Source organism: Strongylocentrotus purpuratus, unplaced genomic scaffold (assembly GCF_000002235.5).
Source record: "Strongylocentrotus purpuratus isolate Spur 01 unplaced genomic scaffold, Spur_5.0 spur5_contig_36, whole genome shotgun sequence".
Classification (NCBI taxonomy): domain Eukaryota; kingdom Metazoa; phylum Echinodermata; class Echinoidea; order Camarodonta; family Strongylocentrotidae; genus Strongylocentrotus; species Strongylocentrotus purpuratus.
Window position 1 is genome coordinate 48,340 of NW_022145018.1, and position 16,357 is coordinate 64,696.

Here is a 16,357-nt window from a genome sequence, read left to right on the forward strand (position 1 = left end):
GTTACATATCTAAAATAATTAGTGGCAATGCCTGTAATTTGCATTATTTTTGATTATCCATATTTTTTCAAGCAAGATCACAAAAATGAAAGCTCTATTGAGTGTATACCTTTTATTTTTATTATCTTACTTTCTGACCTACAATTAACACATTTTAGGAAAGCAATCATTCATATACATCTTTACACTTGACCTATTAATATCCATACGGCACAGGAATATTACCGGATCGATATAACTTTCATACGGAACGTAAAATCTCTGTAATCATATTTTTTTACTTACTCTCTGTCATACAATTAACACATTTTAAGAAAGCAATGATTCAAATGCAACTTAATACTTGACCATGAACAGAAATATCTATAATGCACAAGAAAATTGTAACATATCTTACAGGATCGAACTTTCAAACCCAACAGTTTCAAACAAAACGCAAACAATGTGACGGAAGTTGATAAAATAGAACAATTATAACCAACATTATGGAGAATATTCTCAATACTCCCCCCCCCCCCCCAAAAAAAAAAAAGGTTGTCAGGCTCCAAAACTAACACTTAAAATTCACCTTTAAAATTACATGTATATAGTATAAATTGCTAACAAAAATATAAACCAGACAATTTATACAACTACGTCTAATATGCCTCCCCCTTCAAACAAATTATTTCAAAAAAGGGTGACATCTGTGGCCCTTGACCTTTAACCTCTGTATTCCAACAGTTAAAACCAACAACTATGTATAACCATATCCAAAACAACAAAATCACATTTAAATGTACGATTGGGGTCAAAAGTTTACATATCATAGAAAATATAAAACAAACATTTTTACCACAATAACAAAAATAAACTTCATTTTTTTAATAAAAATGGAGTTTTGCATATATTTGGTAACATAATTTTTTGGAGGTTTTTCTGTTTAGTGAAAATTTAATACATGTTTACATAGGAAAAACATAATAATACTATATTTCTAACTAAAGTATGCATGTCTAGGTATTTGGGTTTGTTTACCAATATAACAGTATCAAAAATAGTTTCATTAGCATCATGCTCATCTGGAAAACAATTAAATAATCATACTTTCTGCACAACATAATTGATAATACTTACATTGATTCAATGTAAGTCAAATATTACATATCTAAAATAATTAGTGGCACTGCCTGTAATTTGCATTATTTTTGATAACCCATATTTTTTCAAGCAAGATCACAAAAATGAAAGCTCTATTGAGTGTATACCTTTTATTTTTATTATCTTAGATGTATGAAAGAAGTTTCTTGAAAGTTACCAAAAGCAAAAATAATAATAAAACTAAAGGAAAATACAGGCAATGTACATCACCAATTATATCCAAATCAAAATAATATTAACATGAACATGTACTTTATACCTTCAACTAAAACCCAGAGCCATTAGTAAACAGAGTTTGGCCAACTCGGTTACATTTGGGTAACAACATGGCGCATTTTCTTTTGTATTGTGCTTGCCTAACAAAGCAATATGCGCCATGTTATAACCTAAACGAGCCGGGTTGGCCGAACTTTGTTTATTGATGGCTCTGCTAAAACCTATACATCCTAAGGTAAAGTCTTACATAAACTTAAACATCATCCTGTCTCAACCTGACGCACACCATGACCATCCCCTCCTGCCGGATGCTCAAGATCCCCCTTGTGGGCAGATGGTGCAGGTTTACTTCAATATTGGATTGACCATTGACGGTGACCTCGTATTCTGTTCCATCACATTCGAAAATCAATTCATATGGTAATTCCAGGCTGTAAGGAAACAGACAAACACAATATTAGATGAATATTCAAATAATCCCCAAACCAAACAATATTATGACAAGTGTTCTTCCAAACACGCTTTGATCCTACTCCTGTGTATAAATGGCACAAAAGGCTTTCTTCTCCAAACCTATATCACTTCATGATTTTAAAAAAGATGATTCTATACACCAAGAGAAAAATCAAATTAATAATACTGACAGTTCTGAATATTTCTTACAATGAAATTATTGCTTTAATTGGTCAAAAAATGAAGGCATATAGGGTTGTGGTCACGACAATGAATTGTGGAGAAAAAAATCTGTCTATAGATGCATCTGAAAGATGGTAACAGCTAGTTCACCTAATAATTGTTGTGGTTTTTGATGCTTTGGAATTGCCAAAATGATATTGATATGAAATTGCTTTAAATTGCTTTAATTGGTCAAAAACTGATGGCATAGTGTTGTGGTCATGACAATGAATTGTGAAAAAAAAATCAGTCTGTAGGTGGATTTGAAATATTTTTTTGAATTTCTTTTTTTTACAATATTCTGCTAAGAATCACATCCAACCCACAAATAAATGCATATATTGAGACTAGGCCTACATGTTTCCAATAGATATTTCATTTTTTTTATCTGTCATAATATGAGTATGTAGGAAGGCATTTGAAAAGTAATCTTTGCCACTGGACTATTTTACTAAACTATAGTTAAATATTATATTATGTCTAAATCAAATGAATATAATTTTTTTCACACTACAAGCTGTGCAGTAGATTCTCTGTTCTTCATGTCTTTATCAAAATTATTTCCACTGAATATATGTTCTTGTATAGATCTACAAACCATAACTCACAAAAGGAGAACACTTTAAATAAATTCATTAGTATAGCTGGTAAGTTACATACATGTACTTGTACATGTACCAGCTGATTTGCCTGATTTTACGATCAATAAAAACATGCAATATGACCTTTTGACCCCTCAATGACCTTTACCCTCATCAACAAACATGTTGTATTACCCACTGATAAAGGATGCAAAAATAAAGTTAGACCCTGACTGGACCAGAAAATGAAATAACTAAATTACACATCAAAAATAAGCTAATAAGCTACAAGACAACAAAACCAAATTTAAGCGTTTTTCATTGGCCATCTACACTGTAGCTAGAAAGTGATTCCTTCCAAAACACTCAAAAATTGGCAGCTTCAAAATTGGTACTTTATACTTCAATTACAAAGTGGCCTGAATTATTGCTACATTGGTGAGTAACATCAAAGAATGTGCATATAGACGTCTAGCAGCCAGGAATGATTGTGTTTGCCCTTTCATTTCATAATAGACCCTCAACACACACAGGTCCACAGTTATGGAATGGTTTGGTTTTTTTTCCCTGAAGGGCAAACCCATAATCGTGCCTGTCTACCGGACAGCTATAGCATATTCCATGCACATCATTTGACGTCACTCCCCTGCACTATACAATTAAAAGTCATTTTCAAGTACTGGGGACCGGGGGGAGAGAATAGCCTAGTTGAGGTACAATCATGTATACCAATATGAAAATTAAGATTTAGTTTTGTATATTTATATTATTTTCCTACTTAGCTTTCCATTGATACAAGTTGTATTTGGGCAGTTCCAAGGGTACGGCGTTATTCAGAAACAAATTTCAGCATCCAAACAAATTTATCATCCATACTTTAATCTTTATTTACCAGTACAAAGATATGGTACACGACAATAGTTGTTGGTACCCATGCACTTTTCAAAATAATAATATTTGTTGTAGTGATCCACTTAATTAATGAGATATAAATATTCATAAGCTTGCATGGTTACGGAGTGACGCAAAATGGACATGCATATTTGAGCAGAAAACATTTTGCTTAAACTGGGTGAACTTTAAATAGATATCACAAGTTTGAGTTATTGATTGGATATGGTGTTCTTGGTGTCTTTCATAAGAAAATTGGTTGATTATTTTGTGATACGGAGTGGTATCTGGTTTCCCTGTGTATTTTGGGGTATTTTGTGAGAAGAAATGCTTGTAAAGACAAAAGTTTGTTAGAGTATAGTCCATGATAATTACTTTAAGCCAAAAAAATCAGAGAAAAGCAACTAGATATTTAAAGCACCATAGTCCCATATGTGCAAATTTGGGTTTGATCAATTATTCAGCGTAAGAAAACTGAATCTCATAATGTTTGAACTTAAAGACATAGGCTAACGTTGTAGGCATATAATTTAAAAAATATCAAAATCAAGAGGAATATGTATGGATAGCTTTATGTCAACTCAAAAACCCCAAAAGCATCAAAAATTTGGAATGAAACGCTTTAGATAAGTATACGTCTAAAACACAGATTTTGAGTATTTATTCTCGCCGCGAGAAAAATTACAACGGCCGTTACAAGAATCGATCACTAGATATCGTTAAATATCATTTTCAAACATTGCTTCAGATTTTCAATATTTAAAAATACTTCCCATAGATATTACGATTTGAGACATTCCGATTGGTCTTCCTAATTAACTCATACGTTTATACCATTTTCAAGGAACAAAATTAGATTTAAAAGAAATTTAACAAGAAAATTGCAAGAACCAACCGTTAAAAAAAGATTGATATCGTTTCCAAACATATTGTATCACATTTTCGCTATTTGAAAAAAAATTCCTGTAGATATTTTCATATGACACTTTCAGATTGGTGTTTTTAAACTATAACTCATGTACGTTTAAATCATTTTCAAGTAGTAAAACAAGCTTTTTTAAAATCCTAAAGACGTTAGCCAATGCCTTTAAATGATTGGTTGTAAAGAGGCCTTTGTGTTAATTTCAGATCCTAATTTGCATTTACAAATTAAGGCACAGTACCACATTAAAGTTTCAGCTCCATGCATGCACTTCAGCTTGGAATTGCCCATTTACTCACCGAGTATCACTCAACCTATATGACTGAGTGGATGCAAAAATATAACGCAACAAAGAATAAGAAAATAACAAAAATTGGAATTCCCTATACTTTAACACATATGCCTCCACCGTACGTAGGATCCTCCACCATACATGTAGGATCCTCCACTCTCTACCCTATACTCACTCAAATTATCTTTGTATAAAAACTAGGACGACAAAGCTGAAACTTCACAGACATGTAACCTGATAATTTATCTACAATATGAGACATTGTACAGCTCATGACTGTACATTGTTTTCATGCTATGTGAAAAAATGTGATAATTTTTCCTCCAAAATGTAACGCCTCCACCCTCTTACTATACCCCAATGTGACACATGACCTTATGATCAACTATAATCATTATGAAACAAAAAAAGCCGAAAATAACACATACTTCAATGAGCAATTCCCACTTTTATAAAGGACACAAAACAAGGCTGCGCAGGAATTCATTATTCATTTAACATGCTTATGTGCCGCCATATGGGTCAAAATCAATAACGGCATAAATCAACTAACGAAGACAAAAGCAAACTAAAAGTCAAAACAATTAAACATTAATAATACATGTATGAAAACAAACCGTTAACCATTACATTTTTACATTTAAATATTGATTGTCTATTTTTAACTTGTAGTTTAATTATGACTATGTTAGCTGATTTATTACATTATTAATTTTGATCCCCATGGCAACCCATACGCCTGTCATAAATGAATAGCTAATTCCTGCACAGCCTCTTTTTTGTGTCCTTTACAAAAATGGACATTGCTCACTGAAGCATGCATTATTTTCAGACTTGTGTCATGATAATATTTGAGGATATATGAACTTTTTCTACATAGTATATAAACATTTCCCCCAAGAACCATTTAGTTTTTATTTGGTAGACATTTTGAAAATGTATAGTTTTCATTGACACGCACTGTATAGAGGACTTCCACTTCCCTTTTCCACAAAATCTCAAAATTGATATTTGACCCCAACCAACTGATACAACAGTTTCAATGAACGCCAAAGATACATAGTTCCTGCAATACCACAAGAATGACAAACACAAACAGACCAACACACGTCAACCCAACAAAATTACCCTTTTTTACCTCTGGTAGACAAAATGTTGAAACAAAAAATATATTTAAATTCAAACAAACTTACTTGTCACTCGTAAGAGCAATAACTTGGCCAGTCTTATCCTCATCATTCATTACCACTGGCTGCAATAAAACAAACATAAAGATATATAGCACATATGTGCAACAACAAAATAAATATGAAATTAACATAGTAAATTAAAACCCAATTCATTTCAAAATAATTCATAGAATAACAATCCACATTTCACAGAAAAAATAGCATAATGCCATGTAATATAAACTTACAACCCCAAAATGGTGTTTATTGTATGCTTTTCCAACTCTTCCTGCTTAACATCTCCGCTAATGCTTTGACTGCAATAAGATGCAGAATGCACATTTTGCAATTGCCTACATGTATACCCATTGATCAACCTGTCTGATTATTCTTAAAGTCAAAATAGGGGCTTTATTCTTTGACCTTTACTCAACAACAGATGGCACTATACAATAACAGCTAGTATTGTAACAATCTCCAATTCTTCATTTATACCATGTATGTCATGTATCCAAGAACAAATATGGATTTTATTGAATCAATTGTTATTGTTGGCATAAATCTAAAAGCACAATTTCTTTTTCCCAGACATTTATCAAAACTTTGTGGTGACACTGCTCAAAAACATAACTCTGTCATGCATTACATATCATATTTACCGGGGGCTTCTAATCAAAACGTTTCTTGGAACATACCAGTATAATAAAAACTAAACCAACTTAATCATAATTCTTTTGTGAAAATTCAGTGCCTTTGATATCATATATCCATGATAAAGCTATTAATAATATTACTATATTAATATTTATAATGCACTTTTCCCATATAAAGGCTCTAAAATCGCTATATTATTACCCCGTTCCTTGAATTCAATTCCAGCTGCCATTTAACATTTTATAGGCGTGTATATCATCCTCCCAGGTATGCATCTACACCTGGATGGAGTGAAGCTAATGTAAGTAAAATGCCTTGCCCAAGGAAATAAGTGCCGGGGATCAAACCCACTTTCAACTTTTCAACTATTGTATGCATACAAACCTCAACACGCATGGCTGACGTCGAATCCAATTGTTTTACGTTGTTCCATTCCGAAACCTCCACACACTCGATTTTGAGTCGATCATTTATGTGAATGGGAATGTCCGTATGTTCTTCCCAGAGGCTAAGCCGAATGGACTCCTCTCCGTCATTTAACGAGACTGTGCGTATTCTCTTCCCTCCTGCGACATTACGGACTTCTCCAACCTACACAAATACAAAATATGAACTACAAAACTCACCCATAGTTCAAATATACTAATAAATAAAAACTTATAAACCTAAAATATACAATGTAGGCCGTACCCAAAAATTACAGGGCCACTCTTTATATTTCCATTTCAAATGAATCTCATTGCAAAAGCATTGCCAGGTTCAAGAAATGAGATTATCGTAGCAAACAATATCGTAAATGCAAGATTCCATAGCAGTTTGCAGAAAATCCATCCCTATTTGGGTGATGGGCTCAAACTTTAAGTCCAACAATTACCAAAAGAGCCCCTGGAACCTTAAATCGAAAAAACATGTTTCGACATTTGCAGATCAGGGAAACTTCCATTATGGGCGAGGGTGTGGAAGCAAAGCCCCCAGAACATCGTACAGATCGAGGGTAAAATTAATACACAAATACAAATAATTATCATACAACTGACAAAGCTTGGCATACATGTACATTGCTGCGGTCTCTTTTTTCCACCTCCGTCCACAGACTTAATTTGTACAGAAGTCAATGCGTGCGTACGAGTAAGTGGTCACTAAAATGTTGCAAAAAAAAAAAAAAAAAACACTTACCTCTTCCACATTCGCCATTACGCTAACACGCTTCTTCGTCGGCGACGCTTTTACTTGTGCAATGTTAAGAACAGGTGGGCTTAGGTAGTTCTGTACGATTTCATCCGGAAAATCAAAACCTGCAATCTTGTAGAAGAACTGAAATAAAAATGAAAAGAAAATTCATAAATTTCAATTAAAATCAGCTTTCCAATCATATCACAAATAGATACCCTCAAATTATAGACTCCAACCACTTATTTGTGAGTGTTCAAAAGGATCTAGGCCCATTTCATCATTTATACATTCAATTTAACCCGATATTTGTTTTTAGCAACACCTATTGCTGATCCATCTCGAACAACACTGGTCAACTGGAAGAAGAAGAATAATTTTTCAGGCCTGACCCCCCCCCCCCCCCCCAAGGGTCTAGGGTCTAGATCAAAGTTTGCTAGATCTACTTGTTTTTTTAAATTTTATTATTGATTTTTGCCTTGGTCTTGGATTTAGATGAAACTGGGTTTCAATCATGCTTTTGGTTTTGCTAGACCTATAAGTTGGTATTCTATTAGCCCTAGGAACGCAGGCAGCTTTGCAGGCAGCAAAAACGCAGGTTCTAACTTTTTAGGCTCATCCAAAATAAGTGAGTAATATTTTCATGCCATCCTCATAGCCTAGGGCAAAAATCTGAAAATATATTTTTTTAAATTATACCTACCTGGCATCTTTGTTCCTTCTTTAACAGTGACGGGCCATTTACTTTTTTTCCCCAAGATCATTTTTGTGCCAAATTCCGTGATTTAGACGGGTCGTTCATTTTTTCGCATGTTATATTCCCACTGTGACTGTTTTGAAACATCGCAAACGATACCGCACACGCGCGCCATGCCGGCATTAAGCGTCGCTGGGTACCGTTTGCGAAGTTTCAAAATGGCAGTGGAATTATTATAATTATAACACGGGGAAAAAGTGAACGACCCGTCTAAATCACGGATTTTGGCACAGAAATGATCTTGGGAAAAAAAATTAAATAGCCCGTCACAGTTAAGGAAAGAACAAAGATGCCAGGTAGCTAAAAAAAAAAATTAAAATATTTTCAGATTTTTGCCCTAGGATGGCATGAAAAAATGACTCACTTATTTTGGATAGATGAGCCTAAAACGCAGGCAGCAAAGCTGCCTGCATTCTCTAGATCTGGCCTAGGCACAATAAGTTAGTTACCAATACCAAATTATTGTAATTTCTTGCATTAAGACATCCTTAAAAATTAAGGTTATAGTTAAATACAGATAGGGGTACTACTCTGTCTAGATCTACCAACCTTGGTGTTATGGTTGACCAGTGCCTTCTTAGCGATTCTGTCTATAACAATATTCTTGGCTCCAAATGATGTAAGCACCTCAAGAGCTTCCAATTTCCGTACCACAGCTTGCATCCCAATTAGATCGTTGACAAATATGTCAAATAATTCCTCGGGATGCCCTTCCACCCCCACTTTGCCTTGCATAAACGCACGTCCACTTCTCGAGTTCTTGACAATGAAATTTCCAACCAACAGAAGTTTGGTAATGCTCGACATCTTAATTATCACGCAACAATACCGGTCGGTACTACCAGCGCAGCTAATTCTATATCATCTGCTGACGAACCTCAGCGCGCCATGCACCGGTCACATCTATAATACCAATTTATAAAAGCCATGTGTCAGCATTATTTGATGGAAAATTTTGGGATATACAATGTACGAGTAGCCTAGAGGAGCTAATAAAATAACCTTGCTTTAAAATAAATAATAAAAAATCCTAACCAAAGACTATGAATTCCAGCAATACATTTGATTTTAATGATCGTACGTTAAAAGTTAAATAGGTCTAACAACACCAAGTAAGATGAAATCACATGAGTTTTCATAATCCCCCCCCCCCATCCTAAATGGACACGTCTATAACACGGTACCCTAAATATAGGCATATTACTGGACAAGACGCCGCATGAATTTTGCATAATTAAATAACGTCACATAAAAAAAGAAAGAAAAAAAAAAACATAGAGGAAGACATTGCTCCTCCCCACAGAACAAAGCAGTAACTGTAATGGAATGTATTGTGCAGTATTTTATTTACAACACGTTATGAAATCTGATTCACTGACGTGCATATTGTTGTTGTTTTCCAGTTTTCACGCTCTCTTTCTGTCTCTCTTCTTTAAATCTCTAACACACGTTCTCAGCCTGTCCTATTATTTTTCCTTTCCCCCCCCCTCTCTCTCTCTCTCTCTCTCTCTCGGTGTATTTCTTACACTTCTAGTGGGGGTTGTTAGGGATATTTTGGTTCACATTCTTCCAAAAGCACCAAATTTGGCACATGGGTTGCCCATACCATACTATTTCGATTTTTGGTTGGCACCCGAGAAGGACGTCCCCTCGGGCCGCTGTAATGGTCAAACCAAAATGGCCGCTATCTTAGTGAGATGTCGACTGTACTTTCTATTTTAAAAAAGGGCTAAAATAGCACAAATTGATACTAATCTGGGGTTATATGGGTCAGTGAATCTGAATATGATGCTATTTAACCGATTTGATGTCATCATATTGCCCTAGTGGCTCTATAATGTTCATACTGATAAAAACAGTAATTTATGGGAACATTATTCTATATGACAACAAAGAAACGTTCCATCTATAGGAATTGTGTGAAAGTAGGTGTGTTATTAGGGTCTATGACATCTCGCAAGTACCTGGGTGTTGTCATCACATACACGACGTGCAACCAGCACATTGCTAGCTTGTTCCACAAACCAAACAACACTCGTGTTTTGTTCTCGAGAAAACTTAACATTAACTTCAGACCATGGCATATGCCTATAGAAAGTCGGTCTATAAGTGGAATATTGTGTGCGCTGTTATTTGAAACATAGTAATCTTCATAATTTTCCCAACAATTTGATACCATGTAAAGCATTTCATGACCATTGATAACGGAATGAGCGTCCGTTCAAGATGGACGTACGTGCGCGCGAGTTTTCTCAATACATAACATGGCCAAAAATATGCCTACATGTACACAAAATCCATTATAACTCTTCAGGATGAACGGGAGCCCCCATTTTTTTTCTTCATATTTGGATAGAATATGAGTCGGGAATATGATTTCATGTCTTTTTTTGTCCAAAAGTATATCATGACGTCATCATAACGGCCTAAGAACTTAAAAATACTAATTTTTACTTAATGACGTCATAACTTTTGTACAAAATTGAGTGTACATGAACATGTATCTCAGTGCATATTGGTTGTTTTCTATCAATTTTGGAGATGGTATAGCTGAGACGATTTTATACGAAAGTTGTGTATTTTATTTTTGATTTAGGTCACGGCATCATGGTCTAAATTTGCAATTAAAAGGATGTCATTTTTCACATTTCACATTACAGTACATACCACCGATAATTAGGTGGTATGTATCACATACCACCCTCTTGTTAGGTGGTCTGTCAACGACAGATCACCTATTGTTTTCGTCAGAATTTTCTTTCTTTATTTATTTATTTATTTATTCACTTTTTTGTGGACAAGATAACTCAAGATCAGTTTGATCAATTTCGTTCAACTTTGGCACAGTCATAGGTCATTGTCATGAGACGTGACAGAAACATTTTCAAGGTCATCAAGTCATCGTGACGTCATCCAGGCGCCATTTTGTGAAATCACGTTATCCATCATATCTTCATGACGCATGAGCAAAGGTCATTCATATTCATATCACATACACTTCAGGTCAAGAGTCAACAACGCATGTCATCAAAGGTCACATAAAGGTCATGACGCGCACGTACGCGCACGTCAAAATTTTAAAATGCTCAAAATCACTTAACTATTGAACGAGAGTACGAATCAGGTCATTTTAAGCATTTCAAATTTTTCCGTCCGTACGTGTTCCCCGCGCGCGTTGCGCGCGCGCACAGCGCGCAGAAAACGTCAAATTCAAATTTTGTACATGATTTAGATTTCTCTTACCGTAAATGACAATTTACATTAATTTCAGTCACTCTTGACCTTTCATAAGGCTGTGAGCGCGCGTCAAAGTCCAAAATCAGCGCGTACTGCTATGGGCAATATAATGCAAATTTGATCAAAAACACGACATTTTAAAAATCAAAATAGCTCTTCAGATAGTCAATTGACCCCAACTTTTATATCATGGTTGGAAAAAGCATGAGTTGGAGATATGATTTCATGTCTCATTTGACCCTCAATTAACTCATGACGTCATCATAATGGCCTCCAAACTCAAAATTTTAATATTCATATTATGACGTCAGCAGATTTTTGGAAAATTGATTGTATCTCTGTAAATATTCATCAATTTTCTTTCAAATTTTGATATGTTCTACCTGAGAATATTCTCTACAAATGCAGTTCCACAATATTTCATTTTGACAAAAGCATCATGGCGTATTTTTAAGATTAAAGGAGGCATGTCAATTTGTCACATTTTGCGTGTATTCTCTATGGGACATGACTTTTTCTCAAAACTGGATTCTACATTCTCGTCTTTCGCGAGCAATATCTCCGTCGTTTTATCTTTGTTTACGCTGAGCTTTGAGTATGTTGTAGCTGAGACAATAAGCTATCACAGGTGTGCCCTTTATTTTTCGATCAGATGCCGGGATCATGCTCATATTTCACTTACAAAGTGGGATTTGAGAATTCCATTTTCCGTTTACGTGTAATCTCTATGTGAAATGTTTTGGTATATCGGTAACGCACTTGACTTCCGACATCGAGGTCCCTGGTTCGAGTCCGGGCGTCTCCAACAATTTTTTTTCTTCACTTTTTTTTCTTTTTGACCTTTCACTGTACCATCTCATTTGAATATTAAAACACGTAGAATCGCAACAAATGTAATAAACAACTATATTTAATTTATTATTACCCTATTATCACTTGATCCATTACTTTTTGCTTGTAATACTTATGGGAGATGACTTTTTCTTAAATCTGGATTCTACATTCCTGTCTTTTGCGAGCAATATCGCCGTTATTTCCGCTTGTTTTTTGTTGATTTTTGAGTATAATGTAGCTGAGACTATATGCTATCTACATCTCCCTCATTTTTTCAATTAGATGTCAGGATCATGCTCACGATCATGATCATGATCATGATCATCAACATCATCATCGTCATCATCAACATTATCATTATCATCGTCATCATCGTCATCACCATTACTATCAAGATCATCATCATCATCATCATCATTGTTTACATGTCTATATAACTTATCCCATTCTCAAATCTATCATAAGACTTAGACAGACCACCTTATTCGTCTTCGTGACGAATTCATGTCTAGTTATTATTATTATTATTTATTTTTATTTATTTTCACACTTTTTTGTTAACAGGATAACTCAAGATCAGTTTAGTCAATTTCGTTCAGTTTTGGCACAGTCATAGGTCATTGTCATGAGACGTTAGAGTAACATTTTCAAGGTCATCAAGTTTTCATGACGTCATCCAGGCGCCATTTTGTGTTTTTGTTGGTACTTTTTACTCATGATCATATCTTCATAACGGAAAGGCATTTCTCATTCATATTTATCACGATTAAGGTCAATATCCGTCCGGTCAATTTCAGGTCAGAAAACGCGCGCGCATGCGTACGTCCGCGCGTCACCGCGCGCGCAAAAAATAAAAATGCTCCAAATCGTCTCAAATTAATTTTGCATACGTTTCAGGCCATTTCAAGCATTTTGCAAAAAAACGCGCACACGCGGATGGGCGCGCGTTTTCGCGCGTACTGATATTTTGCAACATAGAATCGCTGAATTTTTTCTGTCATCATATTTGACACATTTTTCCAAGCATTTTGATACCTTGTTCACCTTTTTCTGACCAGTAATAACGGAATGAGCGTCCGTTTAAGATAATGTCCGTGCGTGCGAGCTCTTGTAATACATAGCATACATGGGCAAAAACATGCCTATACAAAATCCATTGTAGCGCTTTAGGATGCAAAGTGAACCCAATTTTTTTCTCCATATTTTGATAGAGTATGAATTGGAAATATGATTTCATGTCTCATTTGACCCTCAATTAACTCATGACGTCATCATAATGGCCTCCCAACTCAAAATTTCAATTTGCATATTATGACGTCAGTATTTTTCTGGAAAATTGACTGTATCTCTGTAAATATTGATTGATTTCATTCCAAATTTTGATATGATCTAGCTGAGATAATTTTCTACAAATGCAGTTGCCACAATATTTCATTTTGACAAAGGCATCACGGCGTATTTTTGCGATTAAAGGAGGCATGTCAATTTTTCACATTTTGCGTGTATTCTCTATGGGACATGACTTTTTCTCAAAACTGGATTCTACATCCTGTCTTTTGCGAGCAATATCTCCGTCGTTTTAGCTTTGTTTACGCTGAACTTTGAGTATGTTGTAGCTGAGACAATAAGCTATCACAAGTGTGCCCTTTATTGTTCGATCAGATGCCGGGATCATGCTCATATTTCAATTACAAAGTGGGATTTGTGCATTCCATTTTCCGTTTACGTGTAATCTCTATGGGAAATGTTTTGGTATATCGGTAACGCACTTGACTTCCGACCTCGAGGTCCCTGGTTCGAGTCCGGGCGTCTCCAACAATTTTTTTTTCTTCACTTTTTTTTCTTTTTGACCATTCACTCTACCATCTCCTTTGAATATTAAAACACGTACAATCGCAAATAATGTAATAAACAACCATATTTACTTTATTATTACCCTATTATCACTAGATCCATTACTTTTTGCGTGTAATCCTTATGGGAGATGACTTTTTCTCAAATCTGGATTCTACATTCTTGTCTTTTGCGAGCAATATCGCCGTTATTTCGGCTTGATTTTTGTTGATTTTTGAGTATGTTGTAGCTGAGACTATATACTATCTAAATGTTCTCTCATTTTTTTCAGTCTGATGTCATCGTGGTCTGTTAATGATAATCATCAACATCATCATGATCATCATCATCATCATCGTCATCCCCATTACTATCAGGATCATCATCATCATCATAATCATCATTGTTTACATGTCTATATAACTTCTCCCTTTCTCAATATAGTAAATATTATAATACATCATAAGACTTGAAGACAGACCACCTAATTCGTCCCCATGACGAATTAAATTTCTAGTTATTATTATTATTTATTTTTATTTCTTCCCGTTTTTTGTTTATCGGTTAACTCAAGATCGGTTTTGTTAATTTCTTTCAATTTCGACACAGTCATAGGTCATTGTCATGAGACGTGACAGTAACCTTTTCAAGGTCATCAGGTTATCGTGACGTCATCCAGGCGCCATTTTGTGAAATCACGTTATCCATCATATCTTCATGATGCATAAGCAGAGGTCATTCATATTCATATCACGTATACTTCAGGTCAAGGGTCAACAAGTCATGTCATCAAAGGTCACATAAAGGTCATGACGAGCACGTACGCGCGCGTCAAAATTTTAAAATGCTCAAAATCACTTAACTATTAAACGAGAGTACGAATCAGGTTATTTGAAGCATTTCAAAAATTTCCGTCCGTACTTGTCCCCGTGCGCGGTGCGCGGGCTCACAACGCGCGGAAAAGGTCAAATTCAATTTGTTTACATGATTTAGATTCCTCTTACCGTAAATGACAATTTACATTAATTTCAGTCACTCTTGACCTTTCATAAGGCCGTGAGCGCGCGTCAAAGTTCAAATTCCGCGCGTGCTGCTATGGGCAATATAATGTAAATTTGATCAAAAACATGCTACTTTATAAATCGAAATAGCTCTTCAGATAGTCCGTCGACTCCCAATTTTTATATCATGGTTGGAAAGAGCATGAGCTGGAGATATGATTTCATACCATCCTGACTCGTACAAAGTGAAACAAAATCTTCATATTTGCATCTAAACTAAAGAAAATGTATTTTGTTGATGACGTCATTTTTGTCTTTGTTTAATTGAGATTATCTCGCTTATCAGTGATCGATTTTCTCCCAGATTTCGATATGTTGTAGCTGAGATAATTCTCTATTAAAAATATGTCATTCATTTTTCATTTTGATGACGTCATCATAGTTAAATATTCCATTAAAGGCGACAATGCATAATTTGTCATATTTGCGTGTTATGTCTATGGGAGGTCACTTTTTTCAAAACATGAATCTGCATGACAATGTGTTTTGACCAGTATCTCGGTTGTTATTCAACAGTTTTCTCCCAAATTTTAGTATGTTGTAGCTGAGACTATTTGCTATTTACATATTTCCTCATTTTTTTTAATCAGATGTCAGGATCATGCTTATGGTCATCATCACCATTAACATTATCGTTTTTATCATCATATAACATTATCATTATCATCATCACCTTTACTATCATGATTATCATCATGTTCATCATGATCATCATTGTTTACATGTCTATATAACTTCTCCCATTCTCAAATCTGTCATAAGACATAGACAGACCACCTTATTCGTCTTCGTGACGAATTAAATTCTAGTATTTTAATTGAATTTGTACAAAAACACAATTCAATTAAAATAAATTTGTGACCACTTTTTTGTGTGCACGATTACTCAAAATTGAACCGTCCAATTTCTTTCAAATTTAACACAG

The 16,357-nt window shown here is 34.9% G+C and overlaps 1 protein-coding gene across 2 annotated transcripts; it reads right to left on the reverse strand.

The window, feature by feature from the left end:
• Positions 1 to 289: 289 nt before the first annotated feature.
• Positions 290 to 8,539, reverse strand: LOC115923998. 2 transcript variants are annotated; one of them, XM_030985534.1, is made up of 5 exons: positions 8,414 to 8,539; positions 7,717 to 7,854; positions 6,925 to 7,131; positions 5,911 to 5,969; positions 290 to 1,787 (listed from the first exon to the last, which is right to left on the reverse strand). In XM_030985534.1, the coding sequence occupies exons 2-5, from the start codon at positions 7,732 to 7,734 to the stop codon at positions 1,610 to 1,612; spliced, it is 462 nt and encodes a 153-aa protein (XP_030841394.1). In that variant the 5' UTR covers positions 7,735 to 7,854; positions 8,414 to 8,539; the 3' UTR covers positions 290 to 1,609. The 2 variants fall into 2 exon arrangements, with proteins under 2 accessions (XP_030841394.1, XP_030841345.1); XM_030985485.1 differs by lacking the exon at positions 8,414 to 8,539 and having other exon boundaries at positions 7,717 to 7,941.
• Between the last annotated feature and the right edge of the window lie 7,818 nt (positions 8,540 to 16,357).

What these genes read in the sequence shown, in the direction of transcription:
- LOC115923998 (XM_030985534.1), bottom strand. An exon ending in CGTCAGCCATGCGTGTTGAG is followed by an intron (nt 5,970 to 6,924) that starts GTTTGTATGCAT and finishes GTTTTATTGCAG; the next exon opens with CCAGTGGTAATGAATGATGA. An exon ending in ATTGCTCTTACGAGTGACAA is followed by an intron (nt 1,788 to 5,910) that starts GTAAGTTTGTTT and finishes GTTTCCTTACAG; the next exon opens with CCTGGAATTACCATATGAAT.